The 23,790-nt window shown below is 41.6% G+C and overlaps 1 protein-coding gene and 1 long non-coding RNA gene across 3 annotated transcripts; one reads left to right on the top strand and one right to left on the bottom strand.

Annotated features, from left to right (window-relative positions):
* Positions 1 to 736: 736 nt before the first annotated feature.
* On the top strand, positions 737 to 23,790 carry LOC114440615 (uncharacterized). The gene is made up of 3 exons (XR_003671160.1): positions 737 to 747; positions 15,086 to 15,092; positions 23,535 to 23,790. It is a non-coding gene; the product is annotated as an uncharacterized LOC114440615 (long non-coding RNA).
* Positions 15,774 to 23,447, bottom strand: dctd (dCMP deaminase). Of its 2 annotated transcripts, none has more exons than XM_028412269.1 (6): positions 23,276 to 23,447; positions 22,120 to 22,219; positions 21,900 to 22,035; positions 20,490 to 20,606; positions 17,975 to 18,071; positions 15,774 to 16,824 (listed from the first exon to the last, which is right to left on the bottom strand). In XM_028412269.1, the coding sequence occupies exons 1-6, from the start codon at positions 23,305 to 23,307 to the stop codon at positions 16,740 to 16,742; spliced, it is 567 nt and encodes a 188-aa protein (XP_028268070.1). In that variant the 5' UTR covers positions 23,308 to 23,447; the 3' UTR covers positions 15,774 to 16,739. The 2 variants fall into 2 exon arrangements, with proteins under 2 accessions (XP_028268070.1, XP_028268079.1); XM_028412278.1 differs by having other exon boundaries at positions 22,120 to 22,216.

Genomic DNA, 23,790 nt, shown 5'->3' with positions numbered 1-23,790 from the left:
GAGCTGCAAGCTCTCATTGTCTGCATAGGTCTGGGACAGATGCTGCACAGCAGGGGTGGGCCTTATTTTTGTGAGGGCCACATAGACTTCCATAAGAAGAGCAAAGGGCCACATTTTTTTCATAAATAGAAATATAAATTACTCTTGCTACATTTGTATCATTGTAAGAGTCAATTGCTGTCATTTACTGCTTACTCCTCTGTCCTCTCCTCTCCTGTGTGTCCATGTCTACTTTGTGTGTGTGTTGGTTGTATGTTGAAACATAATCCATGCACACACAGTGCGGAGCAGCACAGATGACGTGAATATATTTACTGGAGAAAACCATGAGAGTTAAAACTCATTTAAAAAGTATTTATGCAAACTTTACCGTACATTTCAGCATAGTGGCGCAGCACTTTTGTGTGTAGACAGCATGGCCGAGTCTCTTCAAAGAGTACATGGTCTGCGGGCCACATTAAAGTCACAAGGGGGCCGTACTTTGCCCAGGTCTGCAGCACAGGGAGCTTGTGTTAGCTGCTCGTGTTAGCTGCCAGTGTCTGATCCATGGTTTTCATTTTGTTGATTACAAAGTTGTCCTGATCAATTCTTGTTGCTGACTCTCCCTGTGCTCTCAGAGCTCTGTGCATGTGTATAAATCATCCAAATGTTCATTTAACAAATGGTTTTGGAAGTCGAACAGAGAGATGAGAAGAGGACAGTCAGCTGATGGATCAGCGGCGCAATCTCTGCTACTTTAATTAAACAGTTGGTGCTGTCACATTAAAGGTCAATCACACATGCTAAATACACTAAATGTTTCATAATAGTAGGAGTCTGATCGTTTTGCCTCCTCATGGTGCTTTCATTTCATCACCCTGATGCGTCAAATGTAAATTCACATTCAGTCCAGTCACTGACATGGGCCCATAATGGGCCCCTGACGTGTGACTCTTAATAAGTGTTGTGCATCAGTGACAGAGCTCTGCACTTACAGTCAGAGAATCAGCTGATTGTGCAGCCAGCTGCAGTCAACAGACACACACAGAGCGAGGCTGCAGTGGAGCTGCTGCCACCACCTGTATTTGCATTTTGAATGTGTCTGGCTGAACTTTCAGAACATTCACTTTAAGAAGAAGCAATTTAAAAGAGACTTCCTGCGGCACAAATGCTCCACTCGCTCTCAGATCTCCGTCCTCCACCCGTTCTGCTCCAACTTTGTTACAGCACTATTATCCACACTGAGTCCCCCTCTCTCTCTCTCTCTCTCTCATGGGCTTCCTTGCGTCACACTCACTTGTCATTTAGGTTATGTCAACAGTGACCTTTCATTCCAGTTCAGATTAGACGCTTCATACAGAACTTTTCTTTCATGCGTTCTTCAGCTTCACTGAGGACATGCGGTGCCTGGAGGGTGAGCAGGAGCTTTTTTTATTCCTTTCTTTTTTTTTCAAAGTCTGGTTGCTGGTTTGAATCCTAGAACCTAAAGATCAGCACATGGGGAGCAGACACTCAAAGACTGCGTCACCATGATACAAGGGGAAAGCTCCCACACAGCCTGAGCAGCAGAAGAGGATGTTTCTAATGACAACCATCAAACCATCAGTAATTGGTGATGATTGAAATACATATATACATATACTAATTTGTGCATAAGTAGGCCAAAATGTCAACTCAAAATGCCCCCTTCAGCTGAGCACCTGAAGCTTTTCATCCGTCTTTTCTGACCAGTGTGTGGTCCAGTGTGGGGTGAATAAGGCACTGCCATGTTGGAAAAAGATGCCATTTTGGAACCAGAGTGAGCGCAGTGGAGGCCGAGGAGGGAAGCCACATCACCACTGTTCCACCTACACTCTAATTAACTTCTGTGTCCAGCCAGCAGCTTTACTGCTCTGTTTCACTGTGGCTGATTTAGTACTTTTGTAGCCAACAATTACAAATATGTTGAAAATATAAACACTTGAACATACTCATAGCTTAAATCACTGCTAAGAAAAAATTATGTGAGAAGCACTTTTAGTTTTTTGGGGGGTTTATATCCCATCCACTAACATGGTGTATGATTTATAATGAAAGCAGCCACCAGGGGGCGATCCAGAGGTTTTGGTGAGCTGTGTCCATCTCTCTGCAGTTTATGACAGGAACAGACGGAGATACATGATTAATCCTGTAGCAGCTAAATGGCAGAGAACGCTGCCAAACACTCTGCACTGGTGCTGCTTTCAAACATATTGTGTAGAGGGATATATTCAGGTGATAAATGACACTTTCAAAACTTTTCTGTACCAGGTATAAAAAGTTTGAGAACTGCTGAGCCTGCAGTGTCAGACTTGGTTGGATTTAGGATTGGGTTTCTATGTATGCAGCTGGAAACTGAACCTAGCCACAAGTTTTAAGCAGTTATTTTATGTTACATTGTGTCCTGCTGTTGGAGAGAACATTATTAGCACTACTTACACAGAGAGAGGTTTCATCAAAGAGAGTCAAACAGAACCAGCCTGGCAGAGACAGGAAGAGAAACATGTAGAAGGTTCTGGAAAGAAAACTAGTGAGAGATGAATCTGAAGATCCGAGAACACCTGCAGAGACTCTAGTGAAAGATTTAACCAAGTCTGGACCTGAAGTGTCAGAGAAGACTGGAGTCACTGGAGTCCTGCACAGGAATGGACTGACAGGAAGACCTACAGTAGTCAGCAGCCAAACTGGGTCTGGGTGTTGATTTCTCTTCAATATGACAACAAGCCAAAGCAAACGTCTCTTCTAGTGAAGAACTACCTCCAGGAGAGCAACGTGAACGATACTGACTGCTCTGCACAAACCCCTGACTTTAGTCTGATGGAAATCTATGGAGCGTACTAAAGGGTCCATGCCAGGAGACTATCAACACGAGCTTTAAAGATTCAGCAAAGAAGAATGGACTAGGATTCCTTTTCCTAGGAAAACATGACTCTAACTAAGGTCAGTTAGTGCTGGAAGTGGGTTTGTCTTCTAGACACTAAAGCTGGATCCATACTCCGCGAGACAAAGAGCGGAGAACGCGCTCCACGGGTGGTAAGAGATACAAAAAAAAGGTCTTTTCCGCACTGAGGTACCATACTCCGCGAGACGCGTGTGTGCAGAACTCCTCATACGGCCCGCCCACTAAACTATAAGGAAAGACTTTACTGAGTTTTTTAACACACCACAAGGACGTGTGCCATGGCAAGAGGGCATTATACAGAGAGGGTGCCTGCAACAGCGTGAGATGTCCGGCGATGAGTTGTGAAAATGCGACATTAAAAGTATCAATAGCAAAGATTCAGTGTTTGTCCCTTTATGACCACATTTGCACATCTACTGTGTTCCAATGTGCCTGCGATACTTCAAACTGTCCGGTGATGAGCTGTGAAGATGCGACATTAAAAGTAACAATAGCAAAGATATACAGACATTGTTAACGAGCCTATTATGCCCGGGTATGTAGGAGTATATAGAATGGTAATAACAGTCACCATCTGGTATGTGTGAATGGCTGTCTGGAGTTATTGGTGACAAATCACCCTGACTTGCCTTTCTTTCTTTCTTTTATTGCTCATCATGCAAACCGGTATGGTCTTATCTAAATCTGTTGAATCAGCGCTGTTTATACACCTACCTATATACCTGGAGAGGCTCTTGCGCTTCTCCACTTTCATCACGCCCACAATAAATTCCGACCAATCACAGCATGGTTGCCGCACAGCCTTGAAAGACAAAGTTCGGCCCGGACCCTGTGCACAGGAGTGCGGATCAGCGGGCGGTCAGAGACAAAAAATGACGTCATTTTGTGGGCGTAACGTCTGCAGGGGGGGAAAATGTCTTTGTCTCGCGGAGTATGGATCCAGCTTTATGTACCTGAAAGCATTGACCGGTTCCTTTGTATTTGTTGCATGAAGACTCCCTCTCTCCTGTATCCTTCCCTCAGTCCGCCCCTGCGTTGCCTCCTCTGGTCTTCCCTCAGCAGTGCTTTGGTTAATACGGCATGTGATTTGATTGTTCCTACTTCCTGTGTTTGTGTTGCTCTCACTCTTTGTTTAGTGGCCAGAATCTAAGCGTGGAACAGCCCAGCCGTGCAGAAAGTGCTTAATGTGTCTCAGCAGACTGAGGTTTCAGTCTGAAGCTGGTGGCAGCTTAGTTCATTAGTAATATTTTACCGCCTCGTTGAACAAAATTATATCAGCGGGGGGTGTGCGAGTGTCAGTGCCAGATTTCAGGCTTCCTGCACACTCCACACCCCGAGGCATTTCAATACATGCCCAAACTCCCAACTACCCCCACTGTGAACTTTTGTTCAGCGATCTGTGCAAGCATGAAGAAACAAACAGCCACCAAACCAGGTGTTGGGCCAAAATGTTGCTCTCCTCAGCAACAAAAGGAGTCCCTGGAATGTTAATACCAGGAAATAAAAGTCAAAATAATTAACGATTAAACTTTTGTTTGTGGTGTTCACATCCCTTGGCATTCAGTTAGAAAAACATGTTTAAAAGAGTCCAAACACACCTGACTCTTCATCATTCCCTGCTGTTGGGCAGAGATTACATTGTTGGTGATGTTTTTATCTCAAAAGACCACTTCCATAAATTTTTAACTCATTTTCCATTAATATTGCTGTAAAACAAAGTTTGATTAAAGTTCCCAAGTCAGACAGACTATGCAGCTTTTGTTTTATTTAATTTAAAGCACACACACACACACGTACAGCTATCTGTGTGAGGACATTGATTGACATAATGCATTCCCTAAAGCCGGGCATACACTGTGCGGTTTTGGGCATGTTCTTGTTAAACAGTAACTCACACAGTTCTTGCAAAACACACGCGATGTCAAGACAAAGCTCATGATTTACGTACTCACACTGTAAGATGGTCAGCTGTGATGTCACTGCAGACTTGCTGCTGACATTGGGCAGGTCAGTTGGGCATGACAGTTTGCATATCAACTTAATAGTTAAGTGTTTTAACTTGTTGCCACATTAAGTGTCAAAGAACCAGTTGTTTTCATCTGCTGTCTCTGACCAGGTTTCTTACGAAGGTAACTGACAACAAAAAAACTTTATCATCAGAAAAAACAAAAATAGGAGTACCCCAAACCAGTGTACCCTCTTAAACAAACCAAAGGACCATGATAGTAACAAAGGCACAGAAACCAACAGACTCCTGGAAAGATCCGCTCTTATCTCAGCCTCTCTGTTGTACAGTCTTGATTAATTAGTTTGATTGCTGCAGCGTATCTTCAGCATACATTGACCGATTTCAGCCATTCAAATATCAAAATGTTAAGCTTATTGATGACATCGTCAACCTCAACCTTATTTTTTTCTAAATATTATAATATTCAAAATATTAAGCAATTTCTGTGTCATTTTTAACATTGGAGTCTATGGACTTTCAGCTACAGAAACCATTCAAACATCGTTCTGTTCAGCTCTTTAAGGGCTATTAAACTTGTATTCAGATTTGTTCAAATATGTTTCATTTTTAAAATATAAATACAAATTCAAAAGCTATTTGACACTGAAGTCTATGAGAGAGCCCTTCAACGAGGGTCATCTGCCAAATGTATCGCCTCCTACAAATGTCAAGCTACAGACTCCATTTTAGTCTTAAAACGCTCATTAGATGCTGCTCTATCAAACTTGTATTCAGAATTTTCTAATTCCGAATTGTTTCTGCACGCCAGGCTCTCAAAGTTGGAGCGGTTGGAGTGAGGTCTCCTCTGAGTTTAACAGTGTGTATTGCATGGAATGTTGGGAGCAAGAGTGGATGAAGTCATCACTCAGAGTGGAGAGAGGCTGAGGAGATGCCTAAAAAACATCTCTCTAACCTGCGCTCAGGCCTGATGATAATTTTTCAAATTTTCTTAAGCAATTTCTGCATCATTTTTAACATGGGAGTCTATGGAGGAGCCTTCAAACCACCTTCAACTTTGACATGTAACTACTTTGTAGATTGTGGTGTGTTATTATGTAGAATCGAAGGACCAGAATACAGACAAATGTACTAAATTCCTTGTGCACCTGTCAGGGTTTAGATTCTGGAAGTCACCAACACCGGAGGATTGGCTGATGTTTTTAGTTTTTTATAGCTTCCACAGATGATTCATATTCTTCATTTTAATGCGAAACTGCCGAACTAATCGGTTGCTATCGGATTGTGAAGAGAAGTTACACTAATTTAACAAAAAGTGCATCAGAATGAACTCTCCTACCCTACCTTTAGAGGCAGACAGACAGCCAAAGCTTTCATCCATACAGTTTTTAGTTTTTACAGCTAGAGTCGACCTGCAGTCTGCTACTCACAGATGTCAGATGCATCACATTAAATTATCACAAACCAAGCTTACCATGAGCATTTTTTTCACACCTATTAATTTTCTCTCTTAAAGGAAACACGATTCCGGCAGCGCTACTTGGATCTGATTCTCAATGACTATGTGTGACAGAAGTTCATAACTCGCTCGAGAATCATCTCATACCTCCGCAGCTTCCTTAACCAGATGGGCTTTTTGGAGGTAAGATGTGGTGTAATGTATTGAGAGATTGAAATTGACCTAATTTCTTGTACGATGGTTCCCTATTTGAGACAGCTTAAGTTAGTCAGGACATGCAACTTTGCTGACTTATGTTTGATTACCATGACTTGATGGACATCACAGAGAAACTGCTCTCAGGTATGTAAAAACACTCCGCCTTTCAAAAGACTGAGCATGACACATGATCTGGAGAAAATTATGGGTGTCAAATTCCCTCCCACTGACAGCTATGACACTGATGGTAAGATTTGCAAAGATACAGGAAAATATTTTTTGGTTAACTCTTTCTTTAGGAACTGCCATGACTGCTTCCATGAGTTACATTAAATTAACTGTTTGTCTTACACATTTTTGTTTCCAGAGACACGTAAATTCTTCGATGACTTGTGTGCACAGAGAGGAGTTGAATGTCCTCCTCCCAGGACCACGGCTCGCCTCCGTGCCTTATTGATGGACATCAGTCTGCTCCTCTTTACATTTAGTGCACAATGCACTTCCTGTTGTTTATGGCATTATACCATCTCTGAATGAAAAATTATTTTGAGTGTCCATTACTGTTAGGTGCTTGACATGCTAGAAAAAAAGTCCTTGAACATGCTTTACATTTGACTTTGGAAAAGGTGTGGGGAAACCTGTGAGTGCAATTTTGAAAAGCAAAGTCAGTCAGTTACAACAACAAGCTCTCTCCATTTATGTTTATGTAAGAGAGAGTGACCTGGTCTAATAGTTTTGCTTTTCTACAGGAGGTGCTGCTGTTTCCAGCCATGAAGCCTGATGACAATAAGACTTCAGAGCCCTCAGAGGGCACCTCTGCTTAATGACAGGACCTCCTGCTGTCACATCTCTGCAGGAGCCTTTACCTCACTGTGGTCTTCAGAAGAATCTGCTGGTTTTGTGTCTTATCAATGTTGACATGTCAGATGTATGATCATTAAGGAAAGTCATCTTGTCTCAAATTCCTGATTTGAACAGTGATGAATGCTCTTTTCTTCTTTTGTGTGTCTTTCTACCTGCTTTGGCTGTAAGGAGACATTTTAATTCAATTCAGTTCAATTCAGTTTTATTTATATAGCGCATTTTACAATCATAATTTGTCTCAAAGCGCTTCACAGAAACCCAGAGCGTGAGACCCAGAGCCTGAACCCCCTTAAGAGCACTGTGGCAAGGAAAAACTCCCTTTAAGAGGAAGAAACCTTGAGCAGGACCCGTCAGCTTAAGGAGGAACCTTCCTGCTGCCAGTCGGCCGGGTAGAGGAGGAGAAGAAGAGGGAGACAGGACAGAGAGGATGAAGGAGAGAGAGAGGAAGAAGAGGGAGACAGGACAGAGAGGATGAAGATGATCATGTTTGTACCTGGTCTATGGCTGTGTCCCATTTCAGGGTCTGCATCCTTCGGAGGACGCAGCCTACGCGGTCTCAGGAGGCCGCGTCCTCCTGAGGATCCTCCACCGTTGGTAAATGGGACGGTCTGGCCTTCAAAGCACTTCCTGATTGTGGCGCGACGTCATAAATTTTGCCCCGGGAAAAACAAAAGCAGCGACAGCGACACAACACGGACTACACAACAAGCGGGACAACAGTGTGGATTTAGACATTTGGAATATTTTAATATATTTATTTGTTGTTGGAGGAAGAGGAGAGGCGGCTCCAGCGGCAGCAAAACCGGTGACGGCTCATTTTCTTCAGGCTGGGAGAGCGCAGTGGGGAGGTGACGGTAAGCTGCTGTTTAACCATATTATTGATCATAATTAATATACCAGTTACTGAGCAAACGCTAGATAACCAGTAGATAGACAAATATGATTAAATGTAATTTATATTTGATTCAATTGTAAGACTTGATACAGGGTCTGTTTGTAATTTTAATACTTTAAATAAATAGCTAAATGTGTAAGAACCCTGCAAATAACCCTGAAACCACTGCTTTAATGTGTCATTAAGCATCAGGTCTGTCACTACACCAGAGAATTACTGCTGGGTGGAGGAGAGTGGGGCTCCCTGCAGGACCAGCTGTCTGTCCTGGAGGAGGTGTACTGACCATCATCACCTTTGGAGGGTGAGGATACATATTTTATAGCTTTTCATATTTTAAGCTGTTTTGGAAGCCGCTCTGTTGAAGTTATTATTTTTATTTTTGCCCTTTTTAAAAACATCTTTAGTAACATTGCAGCCGCCGATCGTCAGCTCTGCAAACCCTGATGGACGATGTGGTGGACAGAGGAGACAGACACCCCCCTCCCCCAGATGATGTCCCACTCACAGCCAGAGGACTCCAAGGTCTTCACCGTGGCATCATCCAGTCCAGCAGCACCAAGGACTCCTGCTCAGCCAAACATTTATATATATGTTCTTTGTGAATAGTATTTTCTGCTGATCTTTATAAATAATAAACTGTACATTTTCATAATGCCCACTGGTAAATAGTTAGAAATGTTCAAACTGTGTCTTTGTAAATATTGTACATAACACAACACACACACAATAAATGATTTACTGTGGTCACTGAGAAGTTGTTCAAAAGTTTACTTAAATTATAAATAGGTGATGAAACACATAATGTAACAAGGTTAGAAGAGTTTAAGAACACAGAGACAAGAACGATTTAATATCATCCTTTAATTTAATAAGTAACATTTAAATAACACAGAACATAAAATCACTGCTGTCCACCATCCTCTCAATGAGCTGAGGTCTGTCCGCTCTTTCTCTGCTCTCCCTCTCTCTCTCTCTCTCTCTCCCCCCCCCTCTCCCTCCCTCTCTCTCTCTATCTCTCTCCCCCTCTCTCTCCCCCTCTATCTCTCTCCCCCCCCTCTCCCTCCCTCTCTCTCTCTATCTCTCTCTCCCTCTCTCTCCCTCCCTCTCTCTCCCTCCCTCTCTCTCCCTCCCTCTCCAGCCTCACGTCCTCCGTTATCAATTGTCAGGTTTCTTCTGTTTCTCTCTGCTCCTCCTACAACAAAATGCCAACAGGCAGAATGACTGTTTGATATAATAACGATAATATTGCTCCTCACGTGAACTATACTTTATACTATACTACAGTAAACAGTCCAGAAACATTCAATCAAAGCGTTTACTTCACAGCGCCTCGTATCAACAGGACGTCATGTTTGTAAATATAAAACTCATTTTTTTAATGCCGCTGTCACTACTAGCATTTTAAAACTCTCAAACTACTGCTCTGTACTTACATTTAAATGTGAATTCGGCACTCCTGCCGGTGCCGCTGCCGCTCGCTTGGTCCGTCATCGTACTATTGGACAAAAAGTAGGCCCGCAAAGCATTGTGGGATATTTAAGGCCACGAAGGATGGTAGCGATGCGTCCTCCAAATTCAGGCAAAAGGAGGACGCATTTGGAGGACGCATTTGAAGGACCCTTCGACTTTTGGCGAATTGGGACAGCCTTCGCGCAGCTTTGTGACGTAAGCGGCCTTAAAATGCGCACTCCGAAGGATGCAGACCCTGAAATGAGACACAGCCTATGTCTCTTTTCAAGGTGAACTCCACTATCTCAATGTTCCTCTGCTGAAGATATGAAGGATATGAAGATGAAACTTCAACAAGCAGAAAAAAACAATTCTGAAAAAACTGAAACCAAACACAATTTGATCAAATATCTGGAGCTGTTTTTAGGGTATTTGAAGTGAAGAAACTTGCTATGAGGGAAAGGCTTACATTAGATAAGAGCTAGAGACTTTAGGTTTTTTTCAAAAAATTATACTTTTTCAAATATTAAGCAATTTCTGTGTCTTTTTTAACATGATCAATGATCAAAGGCAGAGTGGGTGATGTCATCACTCAGAGTGGAGAGAGGCTAAGGAGATGCCTAAAAAAATCTATCTACCGGTAATCTGTGCTCAGGCCTGCACCGTCCATCTAACTGGGATAATTTGTATATCAGTTCGAAGGAACACTCGTTAGCTTTCTGACGGTGTCACTCTTTGAACTGAACACCAAACCGTTTTGCCCTTACAGCCAGCTGTTTGGGGAGAGTGCCGGTCATTTTTCCATTAAGACATAATGTACATCTTCTTGTGATTCTCACGGTGTCCTCATTGTTTGTCTGAAGGCTTCGGTTTGGACAAAAAGAGAAGTTGTTCGGAGGGTGCAACCCCTATTAAAATACATGGGATGTGGCCTGAGAGGAGTAACAGGGGAATCACACAGGTGCCTTAATTAGGGCTTAATTAGGCAGGCAGGGCTGTTACCATGGTGACACACAGAGGCATACAAAGCAGCCATATTTGTAGTCTTTATCAGACTTTAAGATTTATATCTGTCATATTGATCATCCTTCAGCTGTATACTACTTTTCCACATTCAAATCACACAGCCTGAGCTTCTTATAGTCTTATGGTATTATTCCAGCCTCAGACCTTTCATATGGTATATTCACAGGCTATTCTTTAAGGTCATGACTTCATACTGTTCTTGTCTTCAGCTGTTTCTCTTTCATATCTTCCTAATATTCCAAGATTTTCTACTTTTCAAAATAAGAGCTTCATCTTTCTAAATTCTTAATCATGTTTCAGCAAATTAAATTCAGATTGCAGATTCTCCAGCAATTCAGATCAATCCTTCACATCAGCGTTCAAAGCAATGCTTCAGCTGCAGCAATCAAACTTGCATTTTCTTCGGGAAATGCTTGTTTTTCTAGTTACACTTGACCCTAAAATGTTGACAGTTTTGTCAGAGAACACAATTAAGTATACTAATTTATTTTGGCATATTTCCTGCAAGCAGTGAAAATACAAAGTTGTTCAATGCCTTGAAAAGGCCTGAAAAACATCAGGGTTATGAAAGTAGGCAGGCTACTGGACATAAAATGTAACCATTAGATCAGTGGAAATCTGTACTTTGGTCTGATGTGAGAGTTTGTCCTTTTGGAGGCAGAAAAAGGGAGCAGATGGTTTCTACACTGTGAAGCATGGAGGGCGAGGTGTGATGGTGTGGGGGGTGCTTTGCTGGTAGCACTGTTGGTGATTTTACATAATATTAAAGGCACACTTACCCAGCATGGGTACCACAGCCATTCTGCAGTGAGATGCCATCCCATCTAGTAGACGATTGATTGTTTTTCAACAAGTCAATGACCCCAAACACACTATGTAAGGGTCATTTGTGGTATGTGTAGAGTTGCAGGTGGACACTAGGAATCCAAAAGTAGGACTTAGCAGCAAAGGTGACAAGCCACTAAAAAAGTCCAGTAGGTGGCAGCAGGGCGCCACATGACAATTTGAGATGGTTACTTGACTGGACCTGACAATTTGATCCTTCTGCTGCCCATTTTTCCTGCTCATCAACTTTGAGGACAAACTGTTCACCTGCTGCCTGATAGGTGCCATGGTAACCAGATACTCAGTGTGATTTACTCCACCTGTTGGCTGTTAGAACATTAGGGCTGACTTGTGTATATGTATGGCTTCAGCGCTTCTGATTGCTGTTGCTGGGCAATAGACTCTTGTTCTTCCCCCGTTTTCTTCTTCTTCTATCTTTCTTATTCTTCCGTACCTTTTTTGGTGCAGCGTATCTTCAGCACACATTGACCGATTTCAACCATTCAACTATCAAAATGTTCATCTCACAGAGGACATTCCCAGTCAACTTCATTTTTTTTTTCAAAAAATTATAATTTTTTAAATATGAAGCAATTTCGGTGTCATTTTTAACATGGGAGTCTATGAGAGAGCCCTTCAATGAGGGTCATCTGCCAAATGTATCTCCTCCTACAAATTTCAAGCTACAGACTCCAGTTTAGTCTTAAAACGCTCATTAGATGCTGCTCTATCAAACTTGTTCTTTCTATTATATTACACACACTTAATACAACACATTTTAATTATCTGTATTCCATTGTTTTATCTGATTGTTTTTGTAAAGTCTAATAATTCTAATGACCTAATCATCATTTCTATCCACTTTTTTAGAGGAAACACCCAATGGTCCTGTTGAGCACATCCAGTCTGCCTGACGAGAGGGAAGATGGATCAGCCAGTGACTCCCAAGTGAACCTGAACCTGCTCTGAACAAGCAAGGATAGCAGCAGGACTCAGCATATCACAGGATGCTGTCTTTTATGCTGTCGGGCCAACACTAACATTCTTTTTCAACTTTGAACCTTCAAGAGTATAAGCACTGATCTGGTTGCATTTGCCAAGTACATGGACTGCTGTGAAAGTTTACATTCACATTCCTTGTTAACACTACAGCTGGTGTTTTAGTTTTAAGTTTGTTTATTGATCAAGATACAGCACAATAGCGCAGTGCACACAGCGTTGTGTGTGGGTGTGTGTATGTTCTAGCCTGTCTGTTTCAACTGCTGACCCCTCACTTCTAGTCATTGATTTTATTATTGTGTCCATGTTGGCTAAGTTAAGGCTGCTGCAAGGTTTTAACATGTCAATATGGAACAGCTGAGAGCATTCATTCAAAATTAAGAAAAGTAATTCAAATGTAATCAAATGTAATTTGTTACATTACTTTGATAAAGTAACTGAAATTACTATTACATTTTTAACAGGGTAACTTGTAATTGTAACCAATTACATTTCTAAAGTAATCTTCCCAACACTGCCTTTACGTTAATGATCATGTGTTTGTCTTGTCTGTTTTGGAGTCCTGTCCCACAGAGGTTACATCTCCTTCTCTTCTGTCTACTTCTGGTGGCCTCTTATTATCAGGTTCAGGCTCAGATCCCTGACCTGCTGACACATTAACCCCTCTCCAGTGTTTGCCTTTCTCTGGGTAGGGTTCAGGTCACTCCATATGTGACAAAGTCATAGGTCACATCACAAGTCAATAAGAATGAAGGGATGGCAAGAGGAAGAGGCCTGAAACAGCTGCTAGAAGTTTCTTCCATTGAAACATTAAGACTGAGAACATACAGACGGTTGAAGCAAGGCATCTGGACTTCCTGGGGATGGATGGAATCACTGCATTGTATGTGGTAGTAAGAAGATGTCTCTGTTAAGGGAAGGTTCTTCCAGCTGAATATAGATGCTTCACTGACTCCTCTTTCAAACCACCTTTCCTCTCTGTCTAGGATGTGGACATTGTTGTCCTCAAAGGAGTGTCCTTTGTCTTTGAGGTGGAGGTGAACAGCTGAGTCTTGTCCTGAGGAGGTGGCTCTCCTGTGCTGAGCCATTCTTCTGTGGAGTGGTTGTTTAGTTTCTCCAATGTACAGATCAGAGCGTTCCTCACTGCACTGGACTGCATACAGTATATGGCATTACTGTGTTTGTCCCTGGGAGTTTTATCCTTCGGGTGAACCAGTTTGTGTCTCAGTGTTGTCATCAGTTTCAAATGGACTGGGATGATGGTGGTTGAACATTCTGCAGAGTTGCTCTGATGCTCCTGACGCATAGAATGACAATATTCTTTCTCAGCCATCTTGTTTTTGTGGCTTTGATGAGAGCCCAGTTGGGATAGCCATACGTTTGCAGGGCCTTCCTGATGTGATGTTGCTTCTTCTTCCCCTCTGAGCTGGTGGGTACAGATTGTGCTCTGGGTTGCAGGGTGCCCAGGGTCCTGATGTCTCCCCACCAAACTATTAGAACTGATGAAGCTGCTTGGATGAGCACCGAACTACCAGACTATACAGACTAATCCTGCTTTTATATATCATATATTTTAATACTTTAGCTTCAAAATTGATTTCATATAATGTGGTGATGAGGTAGGATAAACAAGTATCACATTAAGTGATCCTTTTCACAACAGATGTTGCACTCATTTATCCTATCTTGCTTTTGGCCTCTGGTAAATGAATACCACTTTACATCCATGTCTGGTGCAAAACTCAACATTCTGAATCGGACTTTGTTTTTTTAATATGAACTGACATCTTTGTGCTGGCTGACAGCTCCTGAAAAGCTTTGCACACACACAGGTCTGCCTATTAATTTTAAAAGACTTCCTCAATGCACCTAGATTGCAGGCATGATGTACTTTCATTTAAATTTGATTCCTGACTTTACATGGGCTGGTCAAGGACAGCCCCAGGGCTGTACGTTGCCTGGGGGCCATACTCTGCAAATCCGTTTTAAAGCATGTCCAACAAGGGGGACCAAAAAAAGTCAAATAAACACTGATGTCCACTCTTAGATCGGTACACAAGTACACACAACCATTCGCACAGATACCATAAGTGATGTCAGGGTCTGTATTCCATGGTGCAGAGTAATGATTCCAATATATCGGCACAGACTGGCTATGAAAATGAGCTGCAAATCAATCTGACAGTGAAATGGGCTGCTGGATGCATTTACTGCCTCAGTGTGTAGGCATGTTGGCAATGATGTCAAATAGCAAATGGAGTACAGTGTGTGTTAGTGTTCAGTGCATATGCACACGTCGCCTGAATGGCTGTGTGTGTGTGACAGAGCATTCTCTCTGGTTTCAATAAGAAAAACAATGAAATATCTGTAACCATAGGCTGTAATGTCCTTATGAATACCTCGCTGTAAGAGAATGTCAAACAATAGATTGCAGATGGAATATTTGAATGGAAGTGAAAAATACAAACTTGACATTTGTGTTTTTTTAAAAAGTGCATCACATAGGGTGAGAGTGACCTTCAACAAAGGTGGGAATCCAGACACTGTATGGAAGCAATTCTGGGATGCACACTTTGGAAATTAGCTTATACATTAAGATATTTTGCATGTCAGCTAGCATACAAGGTGCAAGCATGACGAGGACATCAACCCCGGTAATGACTTCAGCAAGACTGCGTTGGCTAACTTTTTTTCTGCACTTCTGTACTTTTTGTCAGTCTTTCAGGCTGGAATACTGTGCGCTTAGTGAAACTGAAAACAAGGTATAGTATACCTGTGGCTAACCCTATATATCAACTTTATTGGACAGCTCTTGCTGCACGCTAAGCTTTATAGATTTGTCAGTATACTTGAAACATGCTCATCAAACAAACCCAACATCCATGTTTGCTTTTTGGCTCATTTTGTTTTGTTACCATACAGCAAATACTGTGCAAGGGTTGAGACAAAGGTGAGTTGGAATGTTAATATGCACTCAAACTTTAACTTGTAGTGGGGAAAACAAACTGAAATTTTAATCCACATCCTAACTTGGTCTACTTCCTTAGGCTGTAGCTGAACTTTAAAAATGCCTTTAACCTTTGTTCGGCAATTTCCCTGAACACATTGATGACAAACTGTTGATGAGTCTGTCCATCTGTCAATGGATGGTCAGGAGTATTAAGCACAGTGGACTATGAGATCATGTGGTCCCGGTTTTATTGGCTGTGTAAAAGCACAGATAGTCAGCACTCAGACACATTAGCTTCCCTAGGGTCAATGGAACAGCATATGATTGAACAGTTTTTAGCTTAATGACAGATAGTGTTCAATGACAATATGGTAAAATCACCCACACACAAACTGGTTGTAACACCCATTGGGTACCATGAGAATAATCTAAACTAAAAACCCACTCTGTATTTAAATATACTTGCTTTTGACCACTTGGGAAAAGTAAAAGCAATAAAATCCATCTAAAACACATTCTGCTCTTACAAAAGCTCTGATAAACCGATCTATTATTAATCAGCAGGGTGAGATATACAGAGCAGCCCTGCTTTCAACGCATCCACGTCCATGTAAAATAAAATAAAAAAAAAAAAACAGATTAAGCAGCCCTGTCATTCTATACAACATAACTCGTACAACATTCATGTGCACACAGCCTGAAACCACCAGTATTCATCAGAGCGACTTAGTGGGCAGCTCCCACTGTGAATGGGAAGAAAGTCCAAGCGATCTGAATATCAAGGTGCCTCCACCAGTGTGGAAGCTCATTTGAAAAAGGGGAAAAAAGCGATTTCAGGTTTTCCCGTGTGCAGACAGCCATGAGAAAATCTGATTCACAACACAAAAGATTTTCAAATCAAACAGGCAAGACAGTGTGTTCAGAGGCCCTGTGTATTCCTTAACCCAAAGGGAGAGGAGGAACGCAGCAAAGAAAGACCTTCTGCCACAGACAGTCACAAAGGGTGAAGCGTCAAATTAAACTATCTTGAATATTTGGTTAATCAAAATATCAAAAGGTGCCAAAGTCAGGGTATCCTTGAGTTTTTCCTTTGGACAAAGCAGGGGGCAATAAGACATACAGAAAAACAGAGGCATCAAAGTCCCTTTCAATCTTGTCATTCTTCCTCTGCCTCATTCAACAGCTCCCCAAGGTGAGTCTTTTGCATTTTCACTTGGCCACGCAGTTCAGCTTCCCAGGGTGGTTAATGGAATTAAAATCAATGACAATCTCAGTTCTCCTGGGTATGAACTGCCTGCCAAAGTACAGAAGGAAGGGGAAAAAACAGCACACACATTAGTAAGAGACACACAGGTTTGGGGACACACACCGTGAAAATCACTACGAAAAACATGGATGAAAGTCACCTTAGTAAGGCAGACTTTTATCTTCTTAAGCTGTTCATGTGAAGTGTCACGATCAGTTCTTAAACAGACTACATCTTGTATTTGGGGAAAAAATATCATGAATCTGCCCTGTGACCAGACTGTTCCGACAAGATCATCATAAAACAAACCAGTTGCAGTGCACCCATGTAGACCTGTCAGGACTTAGATAATCTGCTGTATATAGTACAGACATATCAACGCTGTCAACAAGTAAACCTGCCGTGCTACTGTGAAACATGAGCTCGTCTTTAGCTCTTTTCTTTAATGTCTCGGGTCTGTTTGGAAAGGACAGGCAAGTTTCTAATGAATACATGACAGCTGACTGAATCATCTTTGACAAATAACTTCAACAAAAAATAGACAAGACACAATAAGCTGCTCAAGACTTTTGAAAAGCAGTTGTTTAGCGCATGTCAAGGTTGGCACCATCTCCAAAGTGAGAGAGACGTGCTGAATTTCATTAATTCCTTCTATCCTCTGATGAATGCATGTGATCTCACTGCAGCCTGATTGACCTGGATCCTGTAATGCACAGCAATCAGGTGAGCTGCTTCACACACATGCAGTCCACACTGAATGCAGAGAAGCTGCAGGAGCCCTCGTCAGAGCCGCCACTACACTTTATTCTCGGCACAAGTCTGAAGAGGGTTTCCTCTGGAGAATCACAGGATTTCTTTTTAGGCCTGTCGAGTGGATCGTTTCAGGGGGCTTTCAACTTTCGCTGCTTAAACGCAGTAATATATGTAGTAGAAACTGAATTAGAACACAGAGGGTTTTCACATGTCTAAGGCACTTCCTCCTCACCCGTGTGTATGTGTGTTGTTCTTTCTCCAGGGACAGATGATTGCAGTACAAACAGCAGGAGCCTTTACTCAGTGTTACAGTCTGACCCTCTCTGACCTTTAATTCAGTGAACCAGGAAGTCTGTTGAAGACTTGGCTGCCCTGTAAATTCTCTACTTGCCAAGAGTTTAAAGTAACAATTTCTGGTATGGGCGAGAGAAAAAGTGCTTCCTACCTGTACTGTATGCCTGCCATGCTGAGCAGCTTTCGGGAAGCAATCATCTCAGGGATGTCATGGTACTTATCCGAGAGATACACCACCTCTTTCAGACCTGGACAGACGGAGGCAGAAATAATAAAGCAACAAAGACCCTTTCAGTCTATTTTGCAGTATGTGCTCCTTTGAGGATATGCATGACAGGTAAAAGCAGGAAGACACAACTCTGACAACCTTTTGCAATAAAATTTAGCCTAAAACTAAATTATAACTGTGCTGTTATTCTGAGCTACGTTGTACAGAGTGATCCAAATGGTCTAATGATACAAGCTTTCATCTCCACTGTGACCAAACCAGACTGTAGTGATTGCAGCCTGTCGATGCCAGATGACCTACAGTGTGAGCAGAGATGTCGGCATGTATGTAAATAAACCTGGCCAAGCCTCAGCCAAACATTCATGGATAATGCTACTAGCTTGGCATAGTTCTAGACCGCAGCTGGTGCCAAAATGTTCCAGGTTGAAACATTGCTCCAGAACTCTTGTTTAAAGCTTATCTAAAGAACCATTTCTGACAGGACCTCATTCAAAATGAAGACAGATAAAAACTGTGTACATGTCTTAAAACCAAGATGAGTTCAGTTTCTCCTTTGTTTACATTTGTTAACTTTACATATTCCTTTAGAATTTTAATTCTTTTAATGCAACTCAAACTGAATTATTCATTATTAAATAAAACGTGGAAATATGAATAGTGCACTTCATTAAATGGTTAAAAATACAATGCCATAACACCAAAGGGTTAAACTGTACAGTTTACTTTCGTACACACAAAAAAGTTCTCTTTTTATGATAATTTTACAGTGGGGGAACCTTTATATACTTCACTCACTTTATTAAGGCGTATCTGTCAAATTTTATTTGACAGATAAGAGCAAAAGCCAGGCTGTATGGCTTTTCTAAAGAGACATAACAATTAGGAGTTAAACAGGCAGCCAAGTCACACAAATCACATCCTTCTCTCTTCTACTTAGTAGCATAAGGCCTTGCCGTGCTAGTTAGTTATGGTTGCATATTAAATATGTGCTAATAGAAAACAGAAAGGTGATGTTCTCATAGCAAAGTCCAACTTGGACAGCTCCAGCAGGACACCACCACATTAAACAGGTTTGTTAACTTAAATACAGAATTCAGGTTAGGCTCGAGCAATTGCAGATATTGTATGAATTTTTGGTGCACAGTGCTTTTTCTTCGTGCTATTGTGTACAAATATTCTAAATTCTTTGTGGCTGTAATAAGCAGCGTTACTCTCAGTATACTAACAGGGAACTAATGGTCTTCACAGACTAACATTGATCGGTAGACTAATGCTTCTGACGGTCTAAAGGAGATTTCTTTTCCAGTCTCAATTTATCTGAATCAATGAAACTACAAAGCTTAAACCAGCCTTCAATATCTACTAGAATTCATTTCCACTTTTCTACAAGTGACAGAATTATTCAGTGTTGCTTTTTATTTAGTTAGTTCTTAAAAAAAACTTTTTTATTAATTATAGAAGGAATAAATAAATAAATGTTTCTAATAATTCAGCATTTCAAAACAACTTCTAGGATAGCAAGTCATCTTCTATCTGATTAAAAGTCCTGATGTTACTTTAAAAAACTAAGGTTGACAAATGGACCTAAATCTCACTCACACTGAAGATGCTGGGCTTCATGTAGAAAGATAAGAATTAAATGAACAACCCTAAATTGGATTATTATTTGAATGTTGGCTTATTCAGATCCTGAAAATAAGGAAGGTGCTACAATAAAAAGCACTCAAGTAAAGTGTGATGCTTGCATAGCACATGATCATTTGAGGTTTTACGGGTTCACTAAAATTCTCCCTCCCTCTCCTCCCTGTTTATCATGAGTAGTAATGAGACAACACTCCAGATATAATCAAAGTTGAAACTTTCTGCTTTTTTAACCAATTAGGATTTCAAGTCATTGTCCTACACACACTTCATATTAAACGGAACAAATGGCTGACAAGCAGTGGCATGTCCACATGTGTCGTCATAAGTTCATCATGAACCTGACCGTTAAAAAAATGGATCATTTCTCATAAGAATTACAGCCATAGACAAATGACACAGCATTACCACAATTCAATCATTCATTCTGAGTTAGGCCAAGCGATGGCGCCACTGTGCTTTGTTTTTGTGTTTTAGATGTGTAGACAGTAGTCCCATTCACAATGCCAGTTCGTTGTACCTTGCTGTTCTCCAGGTAAGGTCGCTGGCATTAGAAGTAGTAACAGTGCTGAGGTGCCGGCTGAGCCAGCTCGGCAGAAATCAGTTAGCAAGAGGCACACCTGTGATCGCACCAAGCCAGATTGTGGTGCGTTTACTTTTACATGCTCAAAAAGTCTTTGAAAGACTTAAACACACAAATGACCATTCTGGATTCAAAAAGTGACACATTTGTATGGCTGTGCAAGCATCCTCCTCATCTGACTGCGGGGTAAGACTGTGTGTTGTGATCACCCACCTGCCTGGATGATGAGCTTGGCACATTCGTTGCAGGGGAACAGAGCCACATACATGGTGCAGCCTTTCACATCCGCACTGTTCTTGTTCATAATGGCATTTAGCTCTGCATGGCACACTGTGGGACAGAGCAGTGAAGCAATACATAGACACGTTTCTTATGTTATACTTAATCAGTGAAGCAAATCAAAACATTACAGCAAGTCCTTTCAGCTAAAGCCGAGCCAGTGGACATTGCATTGATGTGATACAGTAAGTAACTGCTGGGACTGTTTATGCAGAGATGCTGTTTTGGATTTGATTCCTTGACTAACACAAGTGAAATGAAGGCTCAGTACCATTTGCTTTGGTTTTGAAAAACAAGCTCAATCTGGGTTTAAAAAAATCCACATGCTTCAAAGTAAAGGGAAACCTAATGGTCAGATTTTGTATGAGGTTTAAGCCAAAGAGAAGGAGGAACTTTTCTCTAATATCGCCACAAGTCCACAATTTCCAGATCAATGGTACAATAACCACACTGCAGTGAAATGCACTGTTCTCCAGAACATGAATCTGTTGACTTGGGACAGCATTCAGTCCCATCTTTCTACGCTCTGTTAGGCAGTATTTGTTAGTACGCTCATCAAAACCTGACATTAGCCACAATTTAACCTGAACGCTGATAGTTTAGTTTGACAATTTGCATTATATTTCACTGATAAGGATGTGTCTCTATCACCTTTACGCTGTACCAAGTTACCTCAGAGCTACATGTACATAAGCAGGAGGATGCTATCAATACAACTTGTCTTGTTTCTTGTCTTTCTTTTTATTTACGGTATGTATTTACCAGCGGCCCTAATCCTGTATGTATAAAACCCTGCAGAAATGAATTCCACCCTAACTTAGCACCAGCAGAGATGAAGACCAGGCTGCAGAAATCTGAAAGGCTCTGGTCTTTCTCTGAAATACATATATTCATTTTGAAGTAACAAATAGCTGTGACTTCTTGAGCCAAGTAAAATCCAGGAGCTGTAGACAGACTTCTCTAAATCAGTGGCAGCCTATTGTGACATAACCAATCATTACTAAGTTCACCTTAAACCAGTAATCAGGCTTTTAATTACACGGGTATCAAAAGGAACTGAAAGTCCCATGAAAAACAGAAAAGATTTATGCATGAAAAACTGATTCTATAATAAGTCTAAAATGTAACAACAAAAAAGATGAATGAAGATTCAAAACCTCATAAGAGGTGACAAATGTAGATGAAAGTCTGAGAGGTGCTGTGGAATGAAACATCAGATACATATGATTTCTTCATTTCTTATCATCTACTGCCCTCTACAGGCTAGTGTTCAGATCACACACAACTAACATGAATGTTCATTATTAAAGCACTGAGAAGACGCGTGTGTGCATGGACTCCTACCATAAGGATATTTAGTGTCAAGACGATTATCAGCAGACCGAGACCAGGGCAGCAGGTCGTCATCACATCCATTGGGCATCCCATTGTAACCAATGCCCACTATCTTATTCTCCTGGTTCACAATACATGCTCCCACCTGCAGAGGAGAGATCTAACTTCAGTCCAATGTGTCATACGATAACGCAACATATAACCATCCAAACCACACACAGACACACACCTGTGAGCTCGGATCTTTGCTCCTCTGGGCTGAAAGAAAGGCTACAGCCATGAAGTACTCTGGCCATTCCAAGTAGTCATCTCTTTTCTTGGTTGTGCTGCTAAGGAGAAAAAAGACAGTAAGTTTCAGGGCTTTTTGAGCAACCACTTTCTCTTTTTATACACCACTAATCCACCATCTTTAAATCTGACCTGTATTGTGTGATGTGTATAAAGAGTGAATTGATTGCAACAATCCTCTTCTGAGAAGAAGCTTAACATGCATAATCTGCAGTAAAAGCTTACAGTGTCTCACTTCCAGGCACCAGGGGAACAGTGATTCAACACTGATCTCTTCTTTGTGTGTCAACACCCACTTCACTAAGAAATATATATTTGGCTCAAATTTGGCAGGGTGCAGCCAAGAGCAGACCTACAAAGTCCTAAAGGAAACATCAGTGTTCCAAGATGTCTACTCTTCATATCTTTATGTCTCAATACAGTTAGGGACTAAACTGTCTGAACCCCTGCTGATTTGTAGGTTTGCCTGCTAACAAAGAAATGATCGGTCTATAACTTCATTTGAACAGTGAGACAGAACAATAACGTTAAACACTGTAAATGTACTGACAGAGCTATCAGAGGCTACACACCATGAGAAGGAGCATTGTGGGTCACTATGCAATCATTTTATAGCAACACACATCATGTGACTCCCTGCAGCATCATTCGTCCATCTGTCACATGTACTGCAGGCAGTGCTGACAAAATAAAAAGCTACAGCCCCGATTCTAAAGAAAGTTGGGAAGCTGTAAAATACGTAAATGAAACCATAAAGCAATGATCTGCAGATCTTATAAAGCCGTACTGTATTCGCAGTGGAACACACGTGATGACAGCACGTGTCAACACGCTGGAACAGGGCGCTGTTTGTGTAGCATCCCTCTTCTAGCTTCCGCCTGGTAAGGAGCCCGGCTGCTGGAGCTTCAGCAGAGACACGGCGGCCTCAGCAGTCCTGGGCCTTGGTTGTGTCACACTGTGACTCTGAAGCAGCTGGCTATTTCATGATATATGTAATTATTATAAACTAGTGTTTCAAATAAGTAAATAACCGACACACATTTCTCCTTCTGACACAGCTTCACTTACACATTTCTGCCTGAACCGTGTAGACCTACCCGGTACTTAGAGCAGACTGAGCTTCCTCCATGGTCTGCTTCGTTTCCCGGTCTGTACTGTGTTCAGCGTGGAGTCCCGGTCTGAGTCCCGGTCTGTGTTCAGCGTGGAGTCCCGGTCTGTGTTCAGCGTGGAGCCCCGGTCTGCCCCACGACCACAGGAAGCAAGAAGAAGTCTCCCGCGCTTAGGGCGATGACGTTGATTTACCCGCAGTACTGCCTCACAGGACGAAACGAAACGAAACGAAATAGAATAGAATAGAATAGAATAGAATAGAATAATCCCTTTGGGAGGGTCCCTCGGGAAATTCGGGTACCGGCAGCAGTACAACACCGACAGTCAAGCAAGATTAAATAGAATAAAATAGAATACAGTATAATAAAAGGTAAGATAAATTATGTACAGACATTGTTGGACTCAAACGCAAGACTCCAGACAGAGGTACGCACATTTGATAGCTGTACTAGATTACATTCAATAAAACCTGACGTCTAACAGCAGTAGACCTGCCAGGTTA

This window comes from Parambassis ranga, chromosome 1, assembly GCF_900634625.1.
Source record: "Parambassis ranga chromosome 1, fParRan2.1, whole genome shotgun sequence".
Taxonomy (NCBI): Eukaryota; Metazoa; Chordata; class Actinopteri; family Ambassidae; genus Parambassis; species Parambassis ranga.
Note: the sequence above shows the minus strand (reverse complement) of the source record. Positions and strands in the feature narration are given on the sequence as shown.

Bases quoted from the DNA above. Each gene is read 5' to 3' on its own strand.
- dctd (XM_028412269.1), bottom strand. From the start codon at position 23,307: ATGGAGGAAGCTCAGTCTGCTCTAAGTACCGG. The intron at 22,036-22,119 runs GTGTGTGTCTGT...TCTCCTCTGCAG, and splicing joins GCAAAGATCCGAGCTCACAG to GTGGGAGCATGTATTGTGAA. The intron at 18,072-20,489 runs GTGGGTGATCAC...CCGTCTGTCCAG, and splicing joins CAAGCTCATCATCCAGGCAG to GTCTGAAAGAGGTGGTGTAT.